Source organism: Lampetra fluviatilis, chromosome 1 (assembly GCF_964198595.1).
Source record: "Lampetra fluviatilis chromosome 1, kcLamFluv1.1, whole genome shotgun sequence".
Taxonomy (NCBI): Eukaryota; Metazoa; Chordata; class Hyperoartia; order Petromyzontiformes; family Petromyzontidae; genus Lampetra; species Lampetra fluviatilis.
In genome coordinates this window covers 31,429,823-31,453,030 of record NC_136275.1, presented here as the reverse complement: position 1 = coordinate 31,453,030, position 23,208 = coordinate 31,429,823, and the positions used below count along the sequence as shown (strand labels likewise).

General features: G+C 46.0%; 1 protein-coding gene across 2 annotated transcripts in view; it reads right to left on the bottom strand.

Annotated features, from left to right (window-relative positions):
- Positions 1-22,297, bottom strand: part of LOC144934639 (caspase recruitment domain-containing protein 11-like) — a 59,092-nt gene extending 36,795 nt beyond the window's left edge. Inside the window, exons 1-9 of one of the 2 annotated variants that reach the window (XM_078860671.1) lie at positions 22,252-22,297; positions 21,905-21,992; positions 13,368-13,913; positions 9,061-9,198; positions 7,702-8,027; positions 6,984-7,163; positions 2,944-3,096; positions 2,026-2,151; positions 1,133-1,333 (exon numbers count right to left, since the gene is read on the bottom strand). In XM_078860671.1, the coding sequence (XP_078716797.1) occupies positions 1,133-1,333; positions 2,026-2,151; positions 2,944-3,096; positions 6,984-7,163; positions 7,702-8,027; positions 9,061-9,198; positions 13,368-13,899 (1,656 nt within the window). In that variant the 5' untranslated portion in view covers positions 13,900-13,913; positions 21,905-21,992; positions 22,252-22,297. Of the gene's footprint in view, positions 1-1,132; positions 1,334-2,025; positions 2,152-2,943; positions 3,097-6,983; positions 7,164-7,701; positions 8,028-9,060; positions 9,199-13,367; positions 13,914-21,904; positions 21,993-22,181 lie in introns of both variants that reach the window. The other variant, XM_078860681.1, reaches the window with a different exon arrangement.
- Positions 22,298-23,208: the final 911 nt, after the last annotated feature.

Below are 23,208 nucleotides of genomic sequence, written 5' to 3'. Positions count from 1 at the left end.
GGCGGCCGCCAACCTCCAGGCCGTCAGTCAGGGAAGCGGCCACGCGCTGGAAGCTGGGGGTGACCCTGCTAGTAGACCCTACTACCACCCAGTGGTTACCGCCTTGATGACAGACCGGATACGCAACGATCGAGGCTTACAAACAGAAACCTGGATGTATATTTTACAGATTACTTGCCATACGTGATGTGTCCGCCCCAAACTTCATCTCCACCTATCTTGCCACTAAGCTGCGCTTTTCCGCACATTCTACTGTTCCACGTGCTTCTGTGTGTTCATGTGTGCCCCTCTACATTCCTGTGTGCTGTCAAGGTCTAAATAAAAAACACAAAACATATATTTAAACGGGCTAATGCAAACCACTAGAGGTACAGTTATGAGTGGTGTCAGCGTCAGTGTGCTGTGAAGGCTATTTTCATTGCTGGTTGGCCAGCTGGATAAGGTTAACCACCAGGCTAGAATTTATTCTCCAATATGTTTTCTTACTGGCGTGCCGTTGTGGTGTAATGATGAGCGCACTGGAATCCACAGGTTGCGGATCCCAATTGCCTGGTGTAGCAGTGAACACAATGGCCAGGTTTCTTATATACCCCCCCCTCCGCATCCAGCCAGCAGTGTTAATCGGTTCACCACAGTTCAGCAGCCAGATCCTGTGCAGTGGAAAATACTACTCATTCTTTACTTAGACAGGAGGAGAGAATCCAATGAGCTAAGAAGTTATTTTTCACAGATGTCCAGTATGGGTGGTTTCAGCAAGTTACAGCAGCAAGCAATACAACGAACGTTAAGCGTGCAAAATAGAGAAAATGGTAAGCAAGCTACTGAATATAAATGAATAATAAATTAATGACTTGCATAAAAGACCTATTCATCAAGCTTGGGCAAGGCAGCAAAAACAACAACAACAATAAAGAGTTCCAGACCACCAAAGATAACAACGCAGCAATAGCCCCTCAAATAAAGACATCCGGGCTAAGGGCACGCACGAGTACGAATGCTACCCTCTCTGCAGGGGCTCTTCTCCAAGAGCTCCCTTTTCCGCGTGTGGCCGCTTTCCTTTTCTATCGTTGACATCATTCGCGTGCCTCTCTGTGCACCCCCCGCCCCGCCCTCGGTGCCACGTGCCACTCACGAGGTCCCTGGTGGAGTCGGCGACGTTAGTCGCCTTGTGCAGCCGCGCCGTGAGCAGCAGCACCTCGCCGTCGCTCCGCACTTGCGCGATCTGCAGCTCGTAGTTCTTCTCCTCCAGCTCGCGGATCTGCTTGCGGTTCTTGTCCTTGTCCAGGAGGCTCTGCGAGTACTGCCGCTGAGACTCGTCCCGCAAGGTGAACGCCTGAGACGAGGGGGGAGGGGGGCGCATTGCAATTTTTGCTACTGTGTGTGGGAAAACTGATGTACTTTCAAGAGGCACTCTTTTTGCCTAAACCGCGAGTTTGTGAAAAACGTGAATAGTAAATGTCAAGTGCACGTTACGGGAAATGCAACTTTTATATGACGAAGTGAGACCTTGTGCATTGCAACAGTGGCATGAAGAACGTTGAATTTTTTATAAATAGTTTTTGTAAATTTGCTCAAATTTGATCCGAATTGTACTATTGGTGTCATGTCATAAGAGGAAGTGTCCATTCTTGTTTTCCAAGTTCTTTTTCAGAAACGACCTGGCCACAAACGATAGCTCAATGAAGTAGCTTATCACGTGGAAATGTATAGCAGGCAAATACTCTAAACGCGTGACGTTGATTCTAAATGTGGAGGGAAAAACCAGAGGGCCCAAATAAAAATCCACGAAACCACGGGGAGAACATGAAAACTCCAAATATACAGCAGCAGGCGTCAGGGTCGGGATCGAACCCACGACCTGCACACCAGGCGAGGTAGTTAACACCTCCTAGCCACCGTGATGATGATGAGAGAGAGACGCAAACTCCAAATATACAGCAGCAGGCGTCAGGGTCGGGATCGAACTCACGACCTCCTGCGTACCAGGCGAGGTAGTCAACACCTCGCCACTGTGGAGCACCTCACCTGATCGCGCTCCCGCTCCACCTCCTCCAGCTGCTGCAGCACAGTGCCGATGCGGTGCTTGTACATCTCGCAGTCCTTGAGAAGCGTGCTGCAGCGCAGCTCCAGGTCCTGCTTCTCCTCCAGGTACTGAGCACGGCGAGCGGAGAGGAGGCGCCGGGGGGCAGGGGGGGGGGGCGATGCGAACGTTTAGGGGGAAAGCGGACGCGGCCCAAACGGCGGCACGCTCGCCGCCCTTTGCCGAGGCTGCTCGCGGTTCTAGTCCGCCGAGCCATGCTCGGTAATGCTGCGTTCACATCGCGCATATCTTATGGGCCAATCTGCTTCATGGTGGATGTAAAAACGATCCTGCGATGCCGTTCGATGAACAGTAAGGCTATTGTGTGCGCCGGTATCATGATCCAAATTTAGAAAGAGATAAATAAATACCCGGAAACCACTTAAATGTGGAAACAGCGACTGTCACCCTCAACTGCAAAAACGTGGCAGGAAGCTCCTGCTTTTCTAGTTAGACAAAACGTGAAAAATTAAATAGTAATTGGCTGCTCCGTTATCACCACAATACCTTTTCATGAGGAATATCTTCACATTTAAAGTCACGGTAAAAGTTGTGCTAATAATATCATCATGATGCCAATTACAATAAAAATCATAGCCATTATCATAATATTGCACAGTTTACACTTGAGTACATGAAACCAATCACCATCACGATCATCATCACAACACTGAGAACACACCAGGACAATCATCCAACGATCTGCAAAACACATGATGCAGATGAGGACACGAAGCCAAGCAAACCAAGTGAGAATCACCTCTAAACTTATCATGCCTACATTCCCCACCTCACGATTTCCCACGCAATTAAACATTTAAAACATCGCCGACGCGCGACGGCGATGATCGCATCGTCGTCACCTTATCTCGCAGCTCCTCGGCTTGCCGCATCTCCTCGCGCAGGGAGAAGATTTTGTTCACCAGGTCGTGACGCTCCTCCAGCGCCTCACGACGGTCTGTCTCCAAGATGTCCAGCATGGCCTGATCCGAGTCCGGCGAACCCTGGCTACGGGACTGGAACCACCAAGATGGGCCGGATACAAGAGATTGACTGCTCAATAACTGCTCAACCCAAGCTATAAATGCTCTGGTACTTGTATTGCCTTTGGACCGTTCGCCTTTTGGTGTTGACCCTGCTGAGACGAGGCCACAAAGAAGGTGGTCTCTGGAGTATGCCAATCAGTTTCAAAGACAATGCCATATATTATCACAGCACGTTCGTTTGCATGTTCACCACAAGTACGTGCGGTTAATGCAGACGTGATTCTTTGCACAACGTATCTATTTGGTGTTCCAACATCTTAACGCCTCCTGTTTTATTGCCAGAAAGGGTAAAGTATATCCTTATTTTGTTCATCAGAATAAAATACGTTTTACCCCGGCAAAGGTCGACTCTATAAAGAAAGATCTTCTGACATCGTGGGGGGGGGTCAATTGTATGCACTGCCGACGCACGGCCTCTCGTGCCGCGTATTGTTCGGGCACCCTGTCTGACGTTTCGCTTCACATGCTTCTGCAGCAACTGAAATGGTCGCTCCCGACATGAGGCAAAGGAAGGTCGGACGTCACGGTGAATGGCACGTGGCGGTAATGCAACCGCGAGAAGACCGCCGGCGCGGCAGAGACGTTGGCGTGTCGTGGGACGTCTTGTTTTCTACAGTAGAACTCCTCTGAACGAGCATCCCTCTTAACGACTAATCGCCTAACGACAGGCCTCCATAGAGCCCAATGTGTAGTGTAGTGCCTCCATAGAGCCCAATGTGTTCGCTTACCGACCCTGTTAACGACGGGCTGTTGTGGGTACAGTAAATGTTAAGTAATGTATTGATGAACTTGTTAATTTTACTATTATGTGTTTATAAAGTTGTTAGTATCTTTGTGTGTTAATATCCATTGTTTAAATATTATACAGTACGTTTTTGGATGAAAAAGGGTTACTTTCGATGCCATCGGAAGAAGTAAGCCTTCTTTCGGTAAAGTCACGTGGATATAATTTATTATTATTTTTATTTCATTTTCTATCTACGTGAATTTACCGATAGAACCAAAGAATATGAATTCCTGCAGTCACGAAAGCTTTAAGTCAAAATTAAGCCTTTAACATGTATTTCCTATACTCGCTTAATGACCAAATCACTTGACAAACGGTTTCTTGGAACCAATCACCATCGTTAAGAGGGGTTTCTACTGTACGTTTGTTCCAAATCCACTGTGTTACATTTCAATTTAAGCATTTACTTACTTATAAGTTGAACATTCTAGTTTTGTTGTAAATAGGTTTTTTTTGACCAATGTAAGAAAGTTACCTAAGTATACAGGAAAGCATTATACGCCGTATGTGCCACCTTCACACACATACCTGTCAACCCCTTATCAGTGCCTACCTTATTAGACCAATTCAGACCTTATTGGTCACCCAGTGCCCTTATAAACCTCAACGTTCATCCTACAAAGCCCGTATTGAAACGACTGTACACTGTATGGTCCTGAAAACTCAATTTCCTTGTACAAGAATATGGGTAAACAGAGTTGATAGGTATGCACACATCTCCTCCATAGATGGAAAATGAAGGACGAGATGTAGCACAATTGCGGCCATGTAACACAACCTACAGACCATACAGTAAAGCCACAGCAGCAGTGTGCATTTCAGAGAAATAGCGAAACTACACAAATACTCCCTGCAGCAGCCTCGAGATTGGATTTTATCTCCTGAACATATTGCCATCAACCGCAAGAACAGAATAAGCTTTCACTGAAAGAAAGCAAATAGCTTAATGGCAAACGATCGTGTGTCATCGGCAGTATAAAACCAGCCCTTGAGTTGCGCCTGCCATAGATACGACCGTGTGAATCTGGTAAATGGAGTAGAGGAATGGGAGTGAAAAGGTTCATTGGCTTTCAAAGGGAAATTTATACAAAGCCATTTTTTTTGGCCAAACCTGTTTTGGACAATTAACAAAAAGCATGTGAATTAAATATATATATTTACAGGAACTCCACTAATTATGAACATTCAACGTATTAACTTTCAGAGATATACAAACAAACCTGTCCTTATGTCATGTAGATGTCACATGAAGAACCAGTGGCATCGACATCTGAAGAACATCAAGAACCAGTGGCATCGAGATCTACTGGAGATGATACAACTCTTAAAGCCTTTACCCGTGTTTAATGTCCATACCATACAACTTGTTGGGAATCGACACGAGTAGTTGGACTTGCGCACAAATAGACTTACGAACAGACCTCTGGAACCTAACTCGTTTGTAAGACGAGCCAGTCCCTGGATTTAAAAAAGCAACCCAATTTCACCATTTTCGTCCTTCCTCACCGTACCCACCGCAGCAAGCAGGAAGTCACGCCAACACAAATTAGATGCAGGAACCTGATGCCGATTAACTTAAACACGTGGGTTTGCACAGCTAATATTACGATTCATTGTTGATTTTTGGGTAGGGTCCACACAACAATCTGGCCTATTTCATGCCGCGAAGACAAGCCACTTGCCCGACACAGCTGAACAAATGTAATTACCACGTGTGCTAACGATGTGCCAATTATTATTGTTATTATTTCAAATCACTAGTGAGAAAAAAAAAATAGTCTTACAACCAAATGTAGCAATTCGATGCAATTGCAAAGGTTGTTAACGATACGAATTTCGCCATTGTTATCATCTTGATAACAATCTGGCTAAATTCGTCGATTGAGATCGACTCCTTCACTTGGAATACGTGGCGTGTGAGAGCCGATCATTTACAATTGGTATCGAGAAGCAATATAAAAGACGAAAATTAAGCAAAATGGAATTTGATTCTCGTTGAAATCAATCGCAACCATATTTTAAGCACTTAAAGGTAAAGGTGCAGCCCTGCAATTACTCACGCCACTCCTCACAAAAAATCCTCCACCTGGAGGAAGTTCTCAAGGATCCGTCGAGGCGAGAACTTTGGTCTACTCTTCCCCGCTTGCCAGACATCTCGGGACAGGTGGGAGTACCCACTCTTCACCCCACCACATGCCATTTGTACTGCTGGGTGGGCAGCGGCAGGGGGATTCAATAAACTCGCCCGATCATTTCAACCACCATGCTGGGAGTTCAAAGCAGTCACCCTCTGGATTGCTAGTCCAGTGTCGTTACCCTTTACACCATGGCAGCATTCCTGTTGAATCACGTAGAAGGACAAACTGTCCAGTAAAAGGTCGAGTGATTTCTTGCTCAAATGAATATTGAGGTTGGCACTTATCTTCTGTTTTCAGCGCTCAGTCGATGGTGGAAATTCCTATGCCGGGGACGTGTCTGTCCATGGGCCAACCACCGTTCAATTCCACACAAAGTGATACATATTTTATTGACCTCGGAGGAATGGTGGGCTGAGCCAACCGCCAACCAGGATTTGAACGCGTAAACTTCCAGTTGCAGGCCGCTCAAACTAGCACCAAGCTACCTGGCCAGTTTATAATACCTACAGATTAATCCTTTCCCATTCCTATGACGTACGTGTAATACAACTTAATCGGTACTGAGGCTGCCACAAGGCCATGCGGGAGGGCGTGTGGCACAGTTGGATGCCAGCTATCAGTGTGGTCATGTCGCTCCGGTTCGCTGCGGTGAATACAGTCACTTTAAAAACAGCGGCGCTACGCCTCTCTAAATAAAATTAACGCCGAACCGCTTACGCGTTCCGAGATTCGGCGGTGAATGGGACCTACCCGGCAATGTGCAGTCGTCTCGCAATGGAAAAGGTTTAAGCTTCACAACCTTTATTACCGCGCTGACACTACACAGGACATCCTTCACACACACACACAAGCGATGGGTGCGACACACTCCAGCGCGCACGCACACACACACACGCACGTGCACACATGGGCAAGGGTGCTCCTGCACATACCTGCAGCAGCACCTGCATCTCGGCCACCTTGGTGCTCAGCGCCATGTTCGTCCGCTCCAATTCCACCAGCCGCTCTCGGCCCGGGTTCGCCTCCATGTCGTGCTGCAGCCGCAGAGATGCGCGGCGTTCCAGCGCATACTCCTCCTCTGCCTTGTTCAGGCTGTGCTTGAGCTGGTCGATCTGTGGCGGCGCGGCACACAGCTCACACGGATTAATTTCTAAGTCCCTTGCTTCAAAAAAACTCAGGTGGGGGCCACAACACGGTCAGTGTTAAGTAAAAATAATAATATTTTAAACGAAGTGTTGAACGTTAAACAGATTGAGGGGAGTTACGATACCATCTGCTTCTTACGTAGATCACGCGTTCTGCTCGAGCTCCCGTCCTCGACGTGCATATTGTCAAAGCAGATTTTACTTGACGATGAGAATTCGCACTCATTATACGTCCACGGCAGAGGGGCTCAACCCCCTCCAGTCCCACAAACATTATGGGGCTGCCTCTCTTTGGTAATGACACTGAACCTCAAGTGGCCCATTACGGTCCGTGTATGGCATTTGCAATGGTGGTCTGGGTGACCTTAACACTGGCTCTGCTTTTAAGTTGGCCCTGTGTCTGTCAGTGGTGTAACTGCCACATTCCTGTGACGGGGCCCAATCTATCCACAGCACGACCAGGGTAGGGTGTGGGGGGGGGGGGGGCGAACCCGGGAGCTCTCACCTCGAGCTGCAGGTCGCGCGAGCGGATGACGGCCATGTTCTTCTCCTCGCTGAGCTGCGCGTACTTCATGGCGAGCGTGTAGTTCTCGTCCTTCACCTTGATGAGCTCGTCGTTGTAGCCGTTCCTCTCCTCCTTCATGCGTCCGAAGCGGTCCTTGTAGGCCTGCAGCTCGCGGTTCTGCAGCGCCAGCCGGCGGCCATCCGTCTCGAGGCGGGAGGCGCGCTCGTGCAGCTCGGCGCGCTGCTGCTTGCCCTCGGCGAGCTGCAGCTGCTGGCGCATCACCTCGGCCATGAGGAAGTGCAGCAGCCCGTCCTGGCCCTCCACACCTGCGAAGCGCGGACGGGCAATGCGCGCGGGGGCGCGGGCAGAAGTCCGATTTGGTGTGGCCCGGCAGTGTTCGAGAAAAGCCGCCACTCGCAGCGGAGGTGCAGGCAAAAGGGGGTTAAAGGTTTAGCCCTGCGATTGCTTTGCACGCACCGCTGCGAGGGGGAGGGCGCACCGCTGGAGGGAGCTCTCGAGAGCCCCTCGAGGGCATTTGGGCCTAGTCTTACAGGCTGGACAGGCTTCTTGGGAAGGTTGGGCATACCCACATTTTACCCCGTCGAACGTGACCTGCCGATCGACTGCGATGTACCCATTAATACGGCGGGCGATTTAAGAAGCTTGCCCCATTGATTCGACTTTTTTCATACTTCTGCAACAGTCTTTGTTCAATGGCTGCCCGGCCACTGCACCGCGTGCTTTCGGATACGCTCCTGCGGCCGTTTGGAACGCTCTTGCTTCCGATATTTAGAAGGCACTGGAGCTATTCACTTTTAAATCTAGATTGAAAACGAATTTCTTCAGAACAGTTTCTTGTGTTTAGTTTGTTGTCCTTCCCCCTCACCTCAGATTAGCATGGTTGGCTATGTATGGTGCGAAAGAAGCTCATCATACATATTCGCATTTAGATTATTTACATTATTTTGTTCCTATACATTTTCACATGATAAGCCACTTTGTTGAGTTATGATTTGTGCCCAGGTCACTTCTGAAAAATAAGCTAATAGCTCAGTGGGCTTTTCCTGCCAAGATTAAAATTGTTTATTTCATTTGTATATTTCTTCAAGTGATTTGTTTACCTTCGCTGTACTTTTCACTCCTATTGTGTTTTTGCATTGTTTGTTCTTGTAATATTCTGACACAGTGCCCCGAGTGGACCATTTGTGAAAGAGAGCTCCATCGGCTCATCGTATTCCTCCAGTACAAATACATATACCGATTCTGACATGCACGCAACTGCCGTGTCGAGAGACAACCGGGAACCTCTGTAAGCAAGTTCAGTGGGGGATGCACCCAGCACATGCGACCCCTGCTCACCGATGATGGTGGAGAAGCGGCGCGTGGGCTCGTTGCCCGTGAGCTGCTTGTAGAGCTCGGCATAGTGCAGCTCCAGGCTCTCGAGGAACGCCACGTGGCCACGCGTACCACGCGAGCGCAGGATGTCGAGCAGCACTCCTGCGTGGCGGAGAGAGCGAGGACAACGGGGTGGGGGCAGGGGGGCAGGTAGTGGTGGTGGGGAGGGAGCAAACACCAGAAAAAGACTCAGCCGCGTGCCTGGGCAACGTCGACGGAGCTATTTGTAAGAATGCTAAATATCATCCCAAATTGAGCCACGCACCACCAGGAAGTTCACCACCCTGCAAGCTGTGGGTTACAACACCAATCGGGATCAGCATGGTTGCCTATGTACGGTGCGACAGAAGTTCAGCATACATACTGTACATACCTACAGGAGTGAACAGACATGATTAATTGGTGATTTTCCAGATTGTTCCAGATTGGAGAAGTTTTAGGGACGAAGGAATTTCAGTCCTAATCTCATGATGAGTCTTGGCGTGAGACAAAGGACTTTAGTGGAACATCTTGGATCGCAAGGGATGAAGACTGATTTAAGCAGAACAAACTACATCGCAGATACTTAATAAACACTTTTAAGACAAATTTAGACCAGAGTGGAACAACCTGTAATGATCGCGGAAGGTAGCCAAATGGAGAATAGAGGTCAGTGGTAAAGCGAGCGACTCGTTTACAATAAAGCAGAAGGACATATGGAAGTCTGGGTCTAGACTATTGAAAGTTGTGGTATGAGCGTTTTTTTTTAAAGCCGCATCTCCATTATCGATAACTGGCATGACGGTGGGTATGACAAGTGAGCGGTGAGTGCATAAAGAGAAGCACGTGCTTCTGATAAAGAAGTGCAACTCATTTCAAGAACTTTAAAATATATTAATATTAAAATTCAGGTTGGAATGAAGCCTGATATTTCTCAGATGTAAAATGTTGTTTGATGGTCGGTCCCACAAAGTGAAATGTACAGGTATTGAGGACCGAGGCCTGTGAAAATTAAATAATTAGTTTCATTTTCATTTCACAGGAGACTGAGCAAAGTCTCATTCCACTGAAAAAAAATCCAGTTGCAATGGTGGTTGGCCATCAGGTACTGATGGAACAGGCTTGTATTACTACTATAATAAGCCAGGAATGTGTGTGTGTCTCGTGCTTGACGTCACTCCACATGAGGCCCACCCCCCCTCATTAATATTCATGAGTGGGTGGATTTTTAGACGAACGCAGAGGAAGGTCGAGCTGAATTAAATAATTTATTACGCAAAGTCGCTTCAAATATGACGTTTCTTTACAGAAAGTGACGGTAAACAAGTAAACCCGTAAAAACAAAGTTTTTCACTATAAATCCTTTATATGTGTGGCGGCTAGAGTCCTCTCGTCCTCTGGCTTGAGATGGCTGCCACCTATGGGTCAGATCATTGTCTGTCACCATTAAGCAATTGGTAATTAAATATTTAATTTGTTTTCCCTAAACAGTGTAAAATTTTGGAATTTTTTTTTCACGAAAATTAATTGTCACACACAACGAGTCTGTGTGGAAACTGTCAGCTCGATTGGGTCACAGGAAGTGGGTTAAAAAACGACCGAAAGATTTACACGGTCGTAAGCAAGCAAGCAAGCACGCAAGCAAGCAAGCAAGCACGCAAGCGAACTTAATATAAAGGATTTAAAAATAAATATTCCCAGCAGTGCTACATCCGTGCGTGACGTCACTGCAAAAGAGCCCCCCCCCCCCATCATTAATAATCATGAGTGGGTGAATCACACAAAAAAACGTAAATGTATATCTTTAATATTTCAGCTTCCGTCCTAGGACGAGCAAACAGGATAGTAAATTCATGTCCAAGGCATGGAAACATAACTTTTAGTGGGTCAGATTTCAGGGTGAACAAGTGTGGACTAAGCACTCAACCTTGAGAAACCCACTTGCAGATTGCGGGAGACTGTCGGAGTCTTTCAATCTTGAGATAGGGGGATGCGATTATCTACTTTGCGTAAAGCGTTTTGTAATGAACAAAGGCAGTCGGATAGGTTAAATGAACATAAAAAGACATAATTTTAAAGGGCCATTAAGAGCAATATTGCAATGTTGACCTCACCCAATAGCCACATTGTGGTGAGTTTAGGAAGAGGCCTGCTCTCTAAGCAGGAGACAATGTGTTTGCTATGATTTCAAGTTTTTTTTTTCTCCACCACATTCTCTAGACGTAGGAGACTATTTACTGCTTCATCTTCATGTGGATGGTTTACATGGGCCAATAAGCAACCCTTAGGCCCCAAAGATATTGTGACAGAGCATGGTCAAACACAACGAACAATAAAGTGCCATAACCATTAAATGTAAACGGGACATACGGGATAGAAAGGGCAAATGAAATATATGCAAACAGATGCCGTTGAGGCCTAAAGAGCTTGCTATTGATTGAAGTTATTGTTAGTTACATCCTGATGAGAGTGGTGTTGGTTCAAAACATGGTTGTTATTTCCCCTTTAGGAGAAGAGAGTGTTTGTGATCCAATAAGCAGATTGCACAGGCCACGTTTCTCTTCATTTTCAATTAAATTCATTTGGTAGCCTACCTGCACTGCCATCTGGGCCTTTGCTCACATTGCACGACAGCACGAACACACAAGTGGCTTCTCCAGGCATTTGGTGTGGACAAAAGCACGTGATGTTGCCACAGAGAAGAGGGGGCTACAAGAGTTAGGGGGCAAAACTAAATAAGTGTAATTTATGAAATGTGAAACGAGGGTAAATATAACTTGTTAGTCATACTGTCGCAGTCGGTGCTGTCGTTTGCCTTTATATATAACCCCGGTAAAAACTGATGCTATTTCATGTATTTGTCTTATTAAGGATAAAATAAATACACTGCACAGCAAATTTTGACTTAAAACTTTCGTGACTGCAGGAATTCATATTCTTTGGTTCTTTCAGTAAAGTCACATAGATAGAAAAACTAAAAGTAAATAAAATAAAATAAACTATGACGTTTCGATCACAACACAAGTGATCATCATCAGAAGGACGATTGCTTGGGTCGTGATCGAAACGTCGTAGTTTTTAATTTTTACTTTATTTACTTTCATTTTTTCCATCTAGGTGACTTTGCCAAAAGAACCAAAGAATATCTTCAGGCCAGTAAAGTACAACAGTGCACTTTGTGGCCAGTAGCACCGTAGCATGCCCAGCTGGACTTGTTTCCTTATTGCTGAAATGACCAAATTACTAGTTCCTAATTTTCGGGGTTCTGATGACAATTCCGTTGGTGTTGTGTGTGGCAAGGATTGCAATCCACCAGGCTCGGGATTGCATTGCAGCGTACCAAACATTACACCACCGCCCACGACCACTTGTTTTTGTTTAGAATAGATTACAGTACGGTAGAAACAATTCACTGTTGCCAGAAATGACACCCACTTTTGTCATTGCGGTTATTTGACCATACTTCACCATCCTGATCATTGTGTGTTGGAGGGAGGTGGTCCCTGGACCAATTCAAATAGCACCTCTCACTGATGTTAGTCATAGCTAAGAATCAAACTCAGGTGGTTTGTCATGGGGATCTTTTTGCCGGTATCAAAGTATGAAAAATAAGAAGAGGTGTTACCCTGATATGAGAATAGATTTTCCCCTTTTTTTGGCAACAAAACAGGTGTTGAGATGTTAAAACACCAAACTGAAACCTTTTACAAGGAATCATGCCTGCATTAACCACACTACTTGTGGTCAGAATGCAAACAAAAACCACACTCTGATAATATAGGCATTGTCTTTGAAACTGATTGGCCGACACCAGACAACCTTCTTTATGGCCCAGTCTCACAAGTGTTAGACCACAGAACGCCAAGAGGCGAACAATACAAAGACAAGCCACGTATCGGAGCATTTCCCATGATATAGCTGCTCACCCCAAGCTATAAATGCTCTGATATGTGTATTGTGTTTGTATTGTTTAACTTGCATACATACACATGTACATACACACCTTGCTGACCTCGTCAAGGAGCATAACTATCCTGCGAACTCCGGTCATCCATTAAACAAAGATGAGTTACTGCATCGCGTGCTTTCAGATGCGCTTCTGTGGCCGTCTGGAACACTCTTCCTTCCAATATTAGGAAGCGACTAGAGCTACGCACTTTTAAATCTAGATTTGAAGCTCATTTCTTTATAACTCATTTTTGTGTTGTTCTCCTTCCCCCGCACATACATTTAGCACGGTTGGCTACGTACGGCGCGAAAAAAGTTCAACGTACACACACACACGTACGTACCAACGCGGCGCGAGCGCGTGGAGAGGCTCAGCGAGTTGAGCACCTCGTCCTCGTCCTGCCCGTCGATGACGCGGCACTGCCGCAGGTACGGCGTGAGCCGTGCGGGGTCGATGACGCTCGTGAGACGCATGCGGTGGTTCTCCACCTCATCCCACAGGTGCGCCTCCAGCTCCTCCTCCCGCAAGTCGGCGCCGAGCATCCCCGCCGCTGATGTATCCTCCACCATCCCTTCCATCCCTCCGCCCAAGGGGCCGCCTGCTCTTCCGAGACCACCCACCCCTCCGGCCATCCCACCGGCAGAAATGTATTCCCGAACGTTCACGCCACTAGCGGCGGTCCTGCCGGCCATCTCGCCAGTGGAGAGGGTTTCCCGACGAATCCGTCCTCGCACCGCTCCTCTGCCAAGTATCCCGCCACCTAAGTGTACCCCAAATATCCCTCCCCTAGCGTTGCTCGCCATGGTAACTCCACCTTGAGTTGGTTCGCTTCCGGCCATGCGTTCCTTAGGTGTGCAATTGCCAGTCTTCAGCATCCCTAATACATGTACTGGACAGAAAAAAGAGAGAGACAGAGAGAGAGACACACACAACATACGGTCAATGCAAACTCAAGGTGCGTCCCATCACCGACCAAAAGCGCTCTGATGCGTACACGTCAAAGACCGGTGTACAGCAGCAAAGTCCCTGGTGCGTTGTGGTATTTTGGAATGGACCACCAGGCGAAAGCAATTAAATAAAATGATGAACTGACAAACACACAAACACGTTGACATAAAACAACGACATAGTAGGTAAGTATGGTGAACTTCTCTCACACCGTATGAAGCCAACCCTGCTGATCGGAGCCAGACTGGTACACATCGAAATGAACACAGTACGCAGACACAGAAATCCAAATAAAAGCATGAAATCGATGGACAAACAGACAGCCATCTTGACTAACAATTGCCAGTTAAAGACATGCACGCACGCGTACCGACTGCCAGATAAAACGTCACACCCCGACCCTCGAAGTGAACTCGCGGAGCCGGTTTCTCGCCCGTGTGGGTAATTCAACCCGAGCCTCCCGCGTCCGCGGTTCGAATTGAGTCGCGAATGGTGATGGGGGGCGCGACAGGGCGGTTGTGAAAATTCCACATTTTCATCATGGCACCAAGTCCGTTCCCGTCGTGACGTATCATTTGAGAAAGAGACACTCGCGCGCACACAAATAAATCATCATCAGCCATGGTCAATCCACTGCTGGATGAAGTGCCCACACACAAAAAGCAATTTGGTTCGGTGTGCCTCGAAGATCGAGCAAGCTCTAAAGATTGCGAGCTTGAGAGAGCTCGAGATGGACTGCGGCACTGTCAGACTTCATGGATGCATTGGCCGCAAATGTGGCTGAAATGCAAATGGTTCATCACAATCACCTCGTAAGCGCTCAACATCTGCAGTTTACGTAACCCTGGTGCAAATGCGTCAGGCGAGCGGTATACATCTTCTTTTTACCGCGTTATTTCCCGATTTTAGAAACCGGTCTTACTTTAAATAATTTTCCATACAGGTTGTTTTTGTTGGGTTAGATCGCATAAATATATAAATGTCGTTAAACCCCACCATCACCCGACAGCCAATTCGTAAGGTTAGTCAAGTAAACAGAACATGCCAATTTGTCACTAGTACAGCACACCGGTGTGTTGGAGAGTAAATCCACATTTAAAATGTGAATTATATTTCCTGGGCTGCATCACCTTACTTTGTTCTTTTAAACTACAGTACATGTGTTGTATAATCCTAATTGTTGAGCATTCATACAAATTGAAACAAAGCATTCCGAGAAGACTTTATTGATGTTAAGAAATTCTAGATTTGAAGCTTTCGTGACTGCAAGGATTCTTACTCTTTGGTTTTTTCGGTAAAGTCACGTAGGCAAAAAATAAAATTTATGAAAACAACTAAATTAAATCACGACGTTTCGGAAGCAACACAAGCTTCCGTCTTCAGGTGGAATTGTTACAGCCAAAATCACTGTAGTAAGTGGGGGATGTTAAGAGAGCTAGATAAAAAAAAAGGTTAATTGAACCAAAACAATTATGGTGCTGTTATTTTCAAATAAACTCTGCCTCAGGGGTCCCACAGACCAGTGGATATCTGAACCAGTCCCAAACCTGGATAAAATAAGAGGGAGGGTCGGGTGAAAGGTTGCTGATACTTCTGCCGTGAAGAAAAACGAAAGTATTCCAATGCGCGTGACGACCACAGAAATGACGAAATGTGCAGAAACACCTACGGGCACATCTGCCTATGGCTCGTGATGATTCATTATCAAATCCGCAGCGAGAATGCGGATTGCACAATGCATCATCATGATTCATTTGCATCATTATGATTAATTTAAACATATCCTGTAAAATATAAACACAGTATTTTTGCATTGACAGCCGAAACGGCCTCGTACAATAAGTTGAACAAGTGTACGGGTCTCAAACTGCGTGAGATGACTAAAGTAGCGAGACGATGCTGAATAAGTGATTAACCGGCAGGGCCTCGTGGAGTCTCAACACATTTCGGGTGGCTCCACTTTGAACTGTTTGGCCCAAAAATAGTGTTAAGTGTTTGTAGTGTGTTAATGTGGGAGGGGGGGGGGAAATCAAGAGTTTAACACGTTGTCGTAATAGGTGTTTTGGGTTAGATCGTGGAAATATAAATTTGTCGTTAAGACCACCACCACCCGACACAGCTAATTAGTAAGGTTTGTCACGTAAACGAAAAACATGCCAATTAGTTACTAGTTCAGCACACCGGTGTGTTGGAGAATAAACTCACTACAACATTTACAATTCAAGTAACCATGCCGTTTAGTTGTTAATTACAGCTTCGTCAGGCGACAGCCAGAATTGTAGATAAATCTTCCTCCTGTTTCGATCTTAAATAGAGGGGTGAATGGATGTCATCACTTGCCAGCCAATCAGGTGCGAAGGCCAGAGGGGAGGGGGTTAATGTAGTCATAACAAATTACAATGGATAACTATTGTTGTTTGGGTTTGTCACAGTTAATCAACATACATAATTTATGCACACCATTCCTACTCACAGTTAATCACCATCGACGTATGGCGACCTGTATTAGGCATGCAATTAAACAGTGTATTACTTAATAATACGCTTCCAGGCAGCACTAAGCCTGAAGCTATCAGAACGGTAAAAATATATATTTCTCTCAATCTAAATAGATCCTATAATTAATCTTTGCAAGAAGCAACTAGTTTTGCACAAAAAAACCCTCAACGTTATCACAATCACCCGAGTGTCATGGTTGGCACGCGTTAAAGCCCTAAACTCGGTACATTTCAGGGTAGAGAGGGAAGTGGCGTCAACACATGTAAGATCTCCTCTATCTAAATATCGACACTGCCAGCTGTATTCACGCTCACGTCCGCATTTCTATATAAGCACTGTACAAAAACCACTAACATCCCGCCCACACACAGTCGCTCAAAGTGAGACTTTCCACGTGCCAGCATCTCTCCTCGCTCTCCTCACTCAACAGCGAACTGATCCTTTCCCACATCAGCATTGTTTTCTGTCCAGATGAATAATATCGTGCCTGCAATGCAGCATGCAAAGCATCGTGCATTAGTAGACGTAGCCTATATGGTGTGTGTCTTTTTTGTGCCTCCTTCTTAATTTCACTTCATATGTGGGGTTTTTGTTTTACAACAGAGACCATCATTTAGTTGTATTGTCTCTTGTCCAATATATACAAATGTATAAATCTAAGCAGGCGAGCTTGTGCAACGGGAAATTTTAGTTGTCTATGGGAGCCAGTTAACAACATAATTTAATGTATAAAACAAATGACAAACCGACCACAGCGTACTTTAACCTCACTGATCTCTGACTAGAATGCATTAATTTACTTACCAACATTAATCACATGAACATATATCCTCAAAATTTACAACTCGAATGTCGATTTCATAACTTCATCACGAGTGTATTCATCACGAGTGTATAGTTTGATAGGAAGAGGATTTAATTTGGTGAAAAAATGACTCTGTATGGCAGTATTGCCCATTTGACTCGATGTGAAAAAGCTTGCAATGTTTCTCGGGCAAGGCATTTTCATTTAGCAGGGGATTTTCAAGCTTAATGCCAGGAGGCTTTCTATCTGACGAGAGACCTCTAATCAAACCTAGGAGGGCCTCGGACAAACTGCGCCAGGCAGAAAGATATCTTGGTTTTGAGTATGCAGAGAAACGGCTGTTTATTAAGATGTACTCGATGCATTTTGAACTTCTTTCGCACCGTACGTAACCAACCGTGCTAATCCGGCTTGCAGGGGAAGGACAACAAACTAAACACAAAAAGCAGTTCTAAAGAAATGAGTTTTCAATCGAGATTTACAAAGTGCATAGCTCCAAATATCGTAATGAAAAGTGGTGGACCCACCTGGCCAGAGCCATTACAAGAGCTGTTACACCACTGTTTACATAAAATAATGTTTGTCAATTGTTGTGGACACATTTGTGTCTATTAAATATACATTTCTTATATTATTTGGCATCGAGTCTGCATTAACCACACATACTTGTGACAAAACATGCTTTGATAATATATAATGAATATATGCATATATATACTATATGCATATATGACATTATTTGGCATCAAGTGTGCATATATCAAGAAATATATAATATATATCAATGCATGTTTGTTTGCATGTTTTTTTCCACAAGTATGTGTGGTTAATGCAGACTTGATGCATCTTATGACCTGTTTTATTGCCAGAAATGGTAAAACATTCTTATTTTTCATCAGGTTAATGTACGTTTCCCACTCAGCCATGTTTGCAATAAAACCACATCACCATTTTACCACTGTGCCAATTGAATATAACCCAGAATCCTTCTTTTAGAGTTCTCAGAAAGAAAAACTTTAGATTTCTGATGCAATATTGAAATACATTGGGACACTAATTAGGGCAGCACAAGCAGTTGCTTCTGCATCCTGCTACGTTTTTATTTTAAAATCATCCAGAAGGGAAGCAAGACGGAAATCGGTTTCGCACTACCACAGGTAACACACGCAGGACACGTTATCATATGATTACAATACAGTGCACGTTTATAAATTACATTTATTTTCAAATGCCAGTGATTGTGTCCAATTCGCAATACTAAATCGGGACTGCCTACCACGTGACGTTGCAGCAAAGCCTCAAGTGTCAGCGAACAAGTGCGCATTGCTTTGCACGCTGCATTTCTCCAACTCATAAAATGCATCTTCTTGGTTCTTTCGGTAAAGTCACGTAGAATGGAAATAATAAAATAATAACAATAAAACATTATAAAATAATTATTTTATATAATAAAATAATTATTTTATTATGTTTCATTTTTATTATTTTGTATATGTTTTACCCTTTAGTTTATTATTTCAATTCTACGTGACTTTACCGAAAGAACCAAGAAGATGAATCCCTGCAGTCACGAAAACTTTAAATCGAAAAAAAAATCATAAAATGCAGTTCCGTACTGTTTTCCTGTTTGCCAGTTGAGCAACCTGCCATCAAGTACTGCTTTGATCCTTCTTATAAATCCAGCAGGCCTATGTGCCACGATGTACCTTAGAGCATATTGAACACGACTGATATTACCGGAAGACAAATAGCCCCACGTTATCACCGACAAAAATATACGCAAGTGTGCCAGTTGCACGTGTTAATGTTTGTGTTATAGCTCTGTGTGTCACAAAGGAAGTTGTCCTGAAAAAAAATAGTTTTTGTATTGCTGAAATATGTTCAGTGCACTGTACGAGCTGACTTTGTTTTTATCTTGGGAGTGGATCTGACCAAGTGCCAAGTCACACCAGCCTCACACAACTTGGCATGCTCTATATTTAGCCATTTATCACGAATCGAGATCGCTGGCTTCTCATTCAGCGCCTGGTCGCCCAGGTTCAAAGACTGCGAGTCGAGAGAAGGAAATTACAAGTACTGTAAGTGCCAAGGTGCAGAGTTATGGCTCTCTTTTTCAAATTACCAGGGTCACAGTTGGCACTTTGTGTAACACGTGATGGAGGTAGCAAGCTACATGCTCGTTGTTCCTCTCAAGCCACTGCTGGCAGAAGGCCCTCCACACTTCCACACTGACCAAACATCTCGCAAAAAGTGGGAGTAACCCACACTTTTCCTCAACAGCACATGACCAGCCAATCTACTGAATGCGGTTTACCCATTTTATTATACTGCTAAGTGGTCAGAAGCAGCGGGATTTTAGAAACTTGCACCATTGTTTCTCGACTGCCGATCGAACTGGCTACCTTTGGATTGCAAGACCAGCGTGTGAACAATGACACGCGATTCAATATTGTATACAACTGAATATCTTATATGCCATGCATGCATATTGCAAAATAGACCGTCTCAAAGAGCTCTCATTATCATCAGCCATTTTCTATACACTGTTGGAGGAGGACCTCTCCCACGCCATCGCCATCTCCCCATGGTTCAGTGCGACCACCATGTAGTGCCCTCTGCTGGCAAAGTACGCCCACAGCAGCAGCCTATGACACCTGCGTTATGGAATACAATACCGTGTTGTACATCGTACATGTACGAATGTATCACATCCACATTTACATGTGTACGCTATGTAAACAATACTCTAAATATAAAGGTTGAGGGTCCTGCTATGCCAATGCCAAATTCTGGCTGGCCCCAGCCAGAGGCAAGAGCGACACCCCCCCCTCTCTAGACGGAAGTCTACTCATCCATGCTTGCATTGACAGAGTTGGGACCACAAGACATATCACAATCCAGTACGACATTTACGCGGACCACTCAACCCCCTGGCAACAACACGCATTCGCTTATCCGTCAATACTAGTAATAAAAATGATGAATATTACAGGAACATAAAATTTCTCAAACGCAGCATACGTTTTTTTTCGGGGGAGGGGACATTTAGATTTTAGGGTTAGGGTAGTTTACGTAACTTATTATCCGTTATTACATCTCATAAGAAAAACTATTCATTCATGTCAGAAACAAAAAGGGATACACGTTGTCACTATTTCGGGATCAACCTGTGCGTTTGCATCACAGCCCCGCGGATCACCGGTGTGGTACCATGGACCGCACTTCTGAGAACCATTCCACTCTGAGTTTATTTATTCAGCATGGTAAATCAATCGCTAAAGCCTCATGACCACGTTAAAGACGGTAGACGTTTTACAACGGAATCACGGGTTGCAACAACGAAAGCAGGACACCGTAATGTATCGGTGGCTAATGCAGGTGTATGTACTTTCTAAATATATCGACACACACTACTGCTTATGTATAAAATGCCCGTAATCTGCCCAGCCTCGTCAGATCTCAGAAGCTAAGCAGCATTGAGCCTGACTAGTAACTTATCGATGGGTGGCCATGATGCTGCCCGCAACCCACATGCAGTTGGCGTTGTGGGCAGCGCAGCAACATCCACCGTCTTCCACCTGCTATAACCAGCATGGTGAAGTATGGTCAAACAACCATCATCCGCAACGCGTGGGAGGCCCTCATCCAGCAGTGGATTGGCTAAACAGGCTGGACACATGTACAAGACCTACAACGCACTTAGACGCTGCGTGCCATTTAGTGCGGTATTATAGAATCAAATTGGTTTTATCTTTAAAGCACAGGAAACGTTTAGACAGATTAGCCGCAACATAGTGCTTATGCGATGAAACGCCCGGTGTTATTTGGAGGTATATAACAATATACTGACGATGGAAACTTAAGTTAAAGCACTTCCGAAGCATGTTCACAAACAATGGACGACACATTTCCGATTACCGAATTATCTGAAGCCGTGCTGGGCCCTACCAACCTGCACTAAACACAGCGTGGTGAGACATAAGCAGAGAGAACCCGCCGTGACCGACAACGGCATGGCAAAGCCTTCATCCAGCAGTGGATAGATTCCGCTTGTATCCTTGCGTACGAGGGCAATATGTTCAGGAGCTAGACGCCAATGTTGAGGTTTACTCGCCACGACGAGAGGGCATCAGCAGACACGAGTTGGTGTCGTTTTGATATTTTACCTCCGTTGAAGGAGCTTAAGCTACAGTGGTTCACTCTATGGCCCAAAGTGTTGTAAATTGACCGATAGACGCTCTACGTATTCACCCCTAAACTGCGCAACGAATACAAGTCGAGTTGCACTGTGTCGTGTGTGTGGCACCGTTTGCCACTGTAACGGAGTAGCGGCCCCTTTGAATCGCCTATCGTAAAGTTATATTTTGCTCCAAAGGTCAAACGGCGCTCAACAATAACCTCATTTACGCACGAACGCGCGCTTCGGATGAGCACGGCGTGGGACACGGAGACGTCCCAACACACAACACGCGAAGCGCGCGCCACTCCGCAACAGGTCAATTACGGCGGACAGCGACCAGCGAGCTCACGCGAGACGCGCGTCCACCTGGAGAGGCTCACCTGGAGAGGCTCATCTGGGGGCTCACCTGGAGAGGCTCACCTGGGGAGGATCACCTGGAGGGGCTCACCTGGACATGTGCGGCGGCAACGGTGACGTTCACTCGTCCCGAGAGCGCACCCGGCGAGCGGAGTTGGGTCCCAGCCAGCCTTTGTCCGCTGAACACGTAGCAAGGCGACAAACACAATTTAAACTCGTCAACTATTCAACAGGTGAGTTGAAAGGACTAACGCATGTAAAAGCCAGGCTACGGTTTGCTGCCTTGGCTAACACAGCAGCAACATCAACAACAACAACAAAAACGCAGCACAAAGAGTAGAAATACAATCACATCTCCCCACACCTACGAGCGGTAGGTCGGTAGGTAGGTACAACGAAAGCTAACAAACACGTTTCCAGCGCGGGCACAACGCTCACAAAAGGGATTGTGAGCCGTGTAGGAGGAGGGGTCTCCCACTCGATGCTTCCCCGCCCATCATATACTCACTGCACTCACTGCAGCTCCTCCTCCCTTTGCTTTCAATTCCCCTCCCCCGACCCCCACCGGTTTGCTTTCAAATTCAGGTCCTCATTCAACGAAGGAGAGGTTTTGGCTCTCTCTGCTGGTCTGGACAGGGCTACTGGAAATCGAGCGAGTCCGACCCTGCTGATTAGACGTTGAGTGTCAACGCCTGTCTCCAGAGTGTTCTTGTAATGAACCGATGCCCATAAAATTACGCACTCCCATCAGCTAATTACGCCACTCTGTCTTATAAATTACATTGCAGCCAAATGGAAAATTAAAGATAAGCCACAGCGTGATTGTGGGCCATTCAACCCAACCTATGGACCAAAGGGGAAACCACCGTGTTCTGTGCTTTCTCGACGGAGGGAACAGTAAAAACACATTCCTGCGGAGGGAGCTGGTAGGAACGTTGGGTTGCTCGGTCAATGGCCAGGGTCAACGGCGGCGTGGTGTATTCCGCAAATATGCCCGACTGTGAGGGCGGGCACAAGCCGGCGTGAGTAGGTTAAACGTTGAGTGTTATAAGGGCATCACGGGGTGACCAGCCCCTCCCCACCCAGAACCCACCCCTCCCACCCCCCACCCAGCCCCACCCTCCCCACCCAGCCCCTCCCCAGCCTCCCCACCCAGCCCCTACTCACCCTCCCCTCTCCACCCAGCCCCACCCATCCTATTTTTGGATGCACGACGGACGGACACAACAATCCCCTGTGGGCTGGTGGAACCAGGTGGTTCCTCCCAGTACTATGACAAGTTCTGTCCTTCAGCACTCTAGTGGCTATCAAACAGACCTCGCGACATTGGCATGCTCCTGGCCATATTGTCATCCGCAAAAATGTAATGGCGCCAACATTTCGATGGCATTCTCG